At 51.2% G+C, this 7,037-nt stretch overlaps 1 protein-coding gene across 1 annotated transcript; it reads right to left on the reverse strand.

Moving 5' to 3' along the window:
• Positions 1 to 3,065: 3,065 nt before the first annotated feature.
• Positions 3,066 to 4,052, reverse strand: P2RY6 (pyrimidinergic receptor P2Y6; the record flags this gene model as incomplete). Its single annotated transcript, XM_079708048.1, has 1 exon — positions 3,066 to 4,052. The coding sequence occupies one exon, from the start codon at positions 4,050 to 4,052 to the stop codon at positions 3,066 to 3,068; it is 987 nt and encodes a 328-aa protein (XP_079564174.1).
• Between the last annotated feature and the right edge of the window lie 2,985 nt (positions 4,053 to 7,037).

Below are 7,037 nucleotides of genomic sequence, written 5' to 3' on the forward strand. Positions count from 1 at the left end.
GCTCCTCCTTAGGTGGAGGCCTCAGCCCCCCGCACCAGGCTGGATCTTGTCCCCCCTTCCAGTCCATGACACTGCCTGGCCTCCACCGAGGTCCGCCATCTCAGTAGGCATACTGAGTAAAGGGATTAGTTCTGGCTGTGGGTAACAAAGGCCTGAAAAACTGGTGGCTTAAAAAAGGTAGACATTTATTTCTCTCTCATGCAAAAGTCTGGATTTAGGTGACCCCAAACGGGAATGGTCAGAAACGCAAGCTGCTTCTCATGTTCCAAGATGGTGCTCCAGCTGTGACGTCACAATGTAAGCAACAAGAAGGGAAGGGAGGCCAGACACCACCTGTCTTTTAAAGACATTCCCTCCCCCCATATTAAACTGCCTTAGGGCATTTGGCTTATATCCCATGGACCAGGAGTAATTTATCTGGCCATACCTAGCTGCAAGAGAGGCTAGGAAATGAAGTTTTCATCCTAAGAGACTGTGCCTAACTAAAAGAGAATTGACATTGTGGTTGGCACAACTTCCTAGGGGTCCCCAGTTACTAGGACTGGGTGGGGCAGGTGGGCACTTGGAAGTCAGGTGAAGAAAGGAAAGGGGAGGGAAGGGAGGGTGAAGCAGGGGAGGATCTAGTATTTGGGTTAGAGAAAGGCTGTGTGACCTTGGTAGTAAGTCAGTTCCCACATCCGGGTCTCAGCTTCCCCAGTATAAGGTATTATAAGGATTAAATGAGAAAATGAGTATACCACACGTTGCATGGTTCCCGGAATCCACAGAACCCGGCCAATGGCCACTACTGTCCTTGTGGCTCCCCAGTGTTTCCCTGGCCGGCAGCCTTTTCCTCTCTAGCCCTGCTAACTCTCCAGCTTCATATCAGGCCACAGCCCCGCCTATCCTTCCTCCGGCAGCCTCCATGCCTTTGTTTGTGCTGTTCCCTGCACCAGGGAACACCCTTACCCTTTTTCCTTCAGTGTAATTACATCTATCCTTTGAGACCGAGCTGCACCACTCCTTCCCCCAGGAAGTCTTCCGCAACCCCTTTGGTCCCTCCTGCCCCTCACCACACTCCACCTGTCTGTGTCGTCTCTGTCCCCATGCCAGCAAGCAGACCTTCCCAGAGTAAGCACCCCCCACCCCACTGCCCTGCCCCTCCATCACCGAGAGTGCTCTGGGTTAAAGTGAGAAGGGAGAAGGGCGGTGGGGAAGAGGAAAAGAACCAAAGGAGGGGGAAGGGAAGGAGGAATTCAAGCCCCCCAAATGGTGCTTGGAATCCCTCCCTGGTCCTGGCATGTAATAAATGATTTTTCCTTCTCATAGGAACAGATGGGGCTCATGGATTATGGCTCTTATTCTCAAAAAAGTGTGCTGAATTTTTTTTTCTTAAAAGACTAGCTGCCTCCTAGCTAAAGGAGAAATAAAAACCCTTGCAGTCTCCCCTGCTTCAAGCTCCTTGTTTAGAAACCTCCTATGCCTATTCCTAGAGACAGACCCTAGAGGAACTTGTGTGAGCAAAAGGCAAAACCATTATAACAGTAACATTCATTGCATGCCTACTATGTTCCAGGCATTGTTCTAAGTGCTTTGCACATATTAGTTAAATTAATCCTCACAACAACTTTACAAAATAGGTACCAGTATTACTCCCACTTTACAGTTATGGAAGTTAAGGTATGAAGAAGTTAAATAACTTCCCCAGAGTAACACAGCTAGTAAATGATAGACCCAGGATACACACCCAGGTGATCTGGCTCTGGGGTCTGAACCCTTTACGCTATTCTGCCTTGCAAGGGAAGCTGGGAATGGAATTTACCTGTGGCCCACAATTTCCACTCTTGGAAAAGTAACCAAGGGGTCACAGTTCTTGGCATCCTGCTAGGACAGTCATCTGGGACTCGCTGCCGCGCTTAGCCTGGGCCGTTGGCGGAGGCCCTCTGCCTTCTGCTCCCCCATCTCTTACTCCCCCATGACAGGCAGCTGAAGAGCCTGGTCTCAGATGCAAGATGGGTAACACCTGGACTGCTTGGCACAGCATTGCACTATAAGGGGACTAAGAACCAGTCTCTGTCTTCTGATGTCCCCACACATCTGTCTCACTGTGACCCAAAGAATCAAATTGCCTTCTGTCCAAATTGTCAGCCTCTCCAGCAAGGGCACTTTCAATGGATTCCCAAGATGGGTTGGGGCCTGGTTTTCCCCCTTCCTCCACCAGCTGCAAGCATACCTCAGACATTACTGTGGCGTTTAACTCCTGCAGAGCCCTTCTCTAAAGGTCCCCTTGGCTGAACAGCCTTGGAGATTAGGCAGGGCTAAAAGAAAAATACTGAAGAAGTTGTACAGTCCTCCCCCTCCCTGCCTTGGCCCTCTGCCCTTTCCTCTTTCCGCTGTAACCTTCTAAGGTGGAAGACTCCCTTTGCCATGGCTGGTTCTGCCAGTACTGGGTCTGTGTGGCATACTAGCAGCCATGGGCTGGCCAGATTGTTCCACAGGAGGAAAACTGAGATCTGGGAGGAGGGAATAAGGAATGGAGGAGTAGTGAGCGGGGGTGGGGCGGGAGTGTGTGGAGATGAGGACAAGGAGCAGAGAGGATGAGGAGCGGCAGAGGAGTACCAAATGAATGAATGGAACATAGCACATCCCCCACAGATCTCATAATCATCCCTCAAAACCCAGCTCAAATGGCCCTTCCCAGAAGCTCTCACTTCCCCCTCCCATCTTCTCTTACTCCCTTTATTGGTGACTCCAAAGTATGCAGCATACTCCTCAGTTACAGTACATGTCGTACTATATTTTTGTGAGCAGCTTAACTCTCTCCCCAACTCTCCATGGCTTCTTGAGACCTGGAGAACCAGGCCCAGGCTTGTCTCTCTCTGTACCCACAGGGCCTGGTCCAGAAAAAGGGCTTAATAAATAGTTGTTGGTGAAGTTTTGGGGTCTGTGGGGGGGTCTCACTCTATGCCCAGCTGAGCTAAGCTCTAATTCTCTGCATGGTTTGGGGCTGGTGGAGCTTCTGGTGCCCCAGCCACAGTGGCAAACACAATGGTTGCCCAGCCCCCACGTGTCCTGCCCCAGTGGACTCAGCGACCCTGTCGCTGCCACTTGGCTGTGAGTTTCTGTAGCAGTTCATGTGGCCGCCGGCGGAACTTCTTCTGGGTGAAGTAGAAGAGGATGGGGTCCAGCACACTGTTGGCACTGGCAAAGGGCCGCGTGCCCTTGTAGGCAGCCGCGAAGCCCTCCAGCACAGGGCAGGGGAGGCCGGGTGTAGAGCGCACTGCCAGGTAGGCTGTCTTGGTGATGTGGAAAGGCAGGAAGCTGATGGCAAAGGCAGCTGCCACCACCACAGCCATGCGGGCTGCCTTGCCACGCCGCTCCTGGGCCACAGGCCCTGCTGGGCCGTCCTGGCGGCACAGACGACGGGCCAGGCAGCAGTAGCAGGCCAGCAGGGCAACAAAGGGCAGCAGGAAGCCGATGACTGTGAGGGCCATGCCATAGGGCATGTAGTGGGTGGCCAGGGCAGGTGGGCTCAGGTCATAGCAGACCGTGCGGTTACGCTGGATGCCTGTGGCAGCAAAGAGGGCTGTGGGCAGGCACTGGGTCGTCACAGCCAGCCATACAGCCCCACACACTAGCCAGGCAGCCCGGCGGCCCCCACGCTTGTGCCAGGGGGCCAGAGGATGGCAGATGCCTAGGTAACGCTGGAAGCTGATGCAGGTAAGAAAGAGGATGCTGCCGTGTAGGTTGGCATAGAAGAGGAAGCGGACCAGGCGGCAGGCGAGGTCTCCGAAGGGCCAGTGGTCACCTTGGGCATAGTTGTAGATGAGCAGGGGCAGGGAGCAGGCATACAGCAGGTCCGCCAGGGCCAAGTTCAGGGTGTACACGGCCGTGCGGGTCAGGGCCCGGCGGGATGTGCAAATCTGGGCAATGACGCAGGCGTTCAGTGGCAGGCCGGCTGCCAGCACCACCGAGTACACAGGTGGCAGCAGTAGCCGCTTGAAGTTCTCTTGGTAGACGCAGGTGGTGGGCGGCAAGCCCAGGGCCTGGCCTGTGTCATTGTCCCATTCCATGGCTGTTCAACTGGACTTCCTACATCCAGAGATGCTGGGGAAGCAACATACAATCTGTCAGTGGCCACACTCATTGACCACCCAGTAGGCCTCTGTCCCTCTCTGGGCCTTGATCTCCCCACATGAACCATCTCTGATACTCACCACCCCACGGAAGCCCTCCACAGCCCTCACTTTAAGGAAACCTGGAATACAATAAAGCTCAAGCTTGGGAGAAATCCAATTCACTTTCTTGCTATAATATTCATTTCCTACCAACCATCTTGGTGAATTTCTATTCATCCTTCAAAACCCTAGTCAAATGTCTCCTCTGTAAGTGAAGATTGACAGACTTTGGTTTGAATCCCAACTCTGCTACTTACTAGCTATGTGAACTTGGGTGAGTGATATGATGTACCTTATCTGAGTCTCAGTTTTCCCATCTGAAAAATGGGGGATGACACCTGTCAGGATGTCATGAGGTTAGAGGCACTAAATCATGCTATGCAGGGCTTCCCTGGGCTCCCTGGAGTTTGGAGGCTGTGGTCATGGTGGGCCTGCCTGTCTATCTCTTCCCTACAGACTGCGAAGCTCCTGAGGAGAAGTGCCAGGTCTGGTGCCTCTCTGTGTCTGAGAGCCCAAACTGGGGCCCAGGGCAGGGAAGGCCCTGGTAATTAATTAATCGGCATGAGCAGAATGTCCACACTTCTGAGCTAAGGACAGTGCCCACCTCCTCAGCCTGGACTCCACCTTTCAAAACCATGGTCATTGTTTTACTTTTTTGCGGTACGCGGGCCTCTCACTGTTGTGGCCTCTCCCGTTACGGGAGCACAGGCTCCGGACGCGCAGGCTCAGCGGCCATGGCTCACGGGCCTAGCCGCTCCGCGGCATGTGGGATCTTCCCGGACCGGGGCACGAACCCGTGTCCCCTGCATCGGCAGGCGGACTCTCAACCACTGCGCCACCAGGGAAACCCCCCGTGGTCATTCTTTTGGCAGTCTTCCTATCTGTAAAATGGGGGAAGGAGATGATTTAGGAGTTCCCTAAATGCTTCCACGGGACTTTTGGCTACAAAGGCGTGTCTGGCTGAGTCACTAGGGTCACAGCGCCCCCTGGTGGCAAGAGTGAAAACCGCTTCCCCCGAAGGCAAATGGCTGAGGGACCAACCAACTCCACCCACAGCTACTTTACAGAGAGGGAAATCCAGGCACAGTGAGGGGCACTGACCGCTCAATCTTAGTGAGTTAGAAGCAGAGCCAGAACCAGAACCCAAGTGACTGACTAAGAGGAGGCAACTTAGTGTGACCCATGGACATGAAGTATAGAGGTTATAAATCTAGCTTCAGAGCTAGGCAGGCCAGGTTCAAATGCTGCCTCCCCTACTTCTATGCTGTTCTACAAAGGGGAGGTTGCTTGCCTTTTCTGGGCCTGTGTCCTTATCAGTAAAACTGTCATAGACCTGATATTCAGTAGGTGCTTAATAAATGCCATGCCATGCCATTGTATCCTATACCTTATCTGTCCACTCATCCCTTCAAGCTAGGTTTTGGGGGAGCCAGCAGCACAAATGCCTCAAGAGTTTCCCTGGTGGGATCAGTCTGACTTATTGATACTCACCTCCCAACTGGCATTTCCATATTTACTGGTGTCCAGAGAGAATTCACAACTTAAATCCAAAGGTCCTGTAAGGGAAAGCCTTTGGGATAGTGAGTCAAATCACCCCCTCTCCCTATTTTACAGATGGGAAAAACTGAGGCCCAGAAAAAAACATGAAGCCCTGCAAATGCACTCAGAAGGTGACAGAGGGTTGAAGCTGAGTATAAGGGCTCTGGTCCAGATGCCCATGTTCAAATCCCAGCTCTGCCACATGTAAGCTGTGCATCCTTAGGCCCCTTACTGAACCCCCGTGCTCGGCTTCCACATCTATAAAAGGGAATAATATAGTACCTGCCTCATAGGGTTGTTGTGAGGATCAGTGCCTCGCACAGGGCAAGGTGAGCGATTCGTTTTTTCTTTTTTTAATTGGACTATAGTTGATTTACAATGTTGTGTTAGTTTCAGGGGTACAGCAAAGCGAATCAGTTGTACATATACATATATCCACTCTTTTTTTAGATTCTATTCCCAAATAGGCCATTACAGAGTAGTGAGTAGAGTTCCCTGTGCTATACAGTAGGTTCTTATTAGTTATCTATTTTACATATAGTAGTGTGTATATGTCAATCCCAATCTCCCAATTTATTCCTCCCCCACCCCTTACCCCCTGGTACAAGGTGAGCTATTCTTAATGTGAATATACCTGCTAAATAAAGTTATGAGATTTTAAAAAGTGAATTAGAGCAAAACATAACTCCTCAAACTAATTTCTCCCAACTTAAAATTTGATTTTGATGAAAATATTTTACCCAGATTTGGGGCAACTGCAAAATGATGATGTTTGGATTCTCTAGTCTGTAACCCACATGCTACATCACCTTTAATTATCAAAGATTCTTCCTGGGGCTACAGTCTATGTGCTAGGAGTGCTGGGCACCCAGCTAAGCAGTTAAGCATGAGGTAGAGGCCAGAGGAGGAAACACAGCAGTCCCCCCATTGTCACCAAGAAGCCAAGATTAGTGCAAGCAAGAGAAAGTTCATTCATTCATCTCTTCATTTGTTTGTTCCAGCCATTCCTTCATTCATGCATTCATTCTTTGTTTTCACATGCCAGACATTTAATGGGTACTCACTGCTTGCTCATTGCATATGGCACAGTGTACAGATGTAATGTAGATAGATACATATACAGATATATGCATACACATACACATATTCATATACATATACATATGCTAGTCTGAGGGGGGAGACCAGTGTGAGCCACAGGATGGAAGAAAGTTTTCAGAGGAGGATGAAGGATGGAGCAAGTCCCTGGTGGTTGAGGAAGATTTCCATGGATGGAGAGGGGTGTGAGGCCCCCTGGGGTGTCCCCAGGTGGGGAGGAAGAGGGCGCAGGCAGGGCCTGAG

The sequence above is a fragment of the Hyperoodon ampullatus genome, assembly GCF_949752795.1.
Source record: "Hyperoodon ampullatus genome assembly, chromosome: 7".
NCBI lineage: Eukaryota > Metazoa > Chordata > Mammalia > Artiodactyla > Ziphiidae > Hyperoodon > Hyperoodon ampullatus.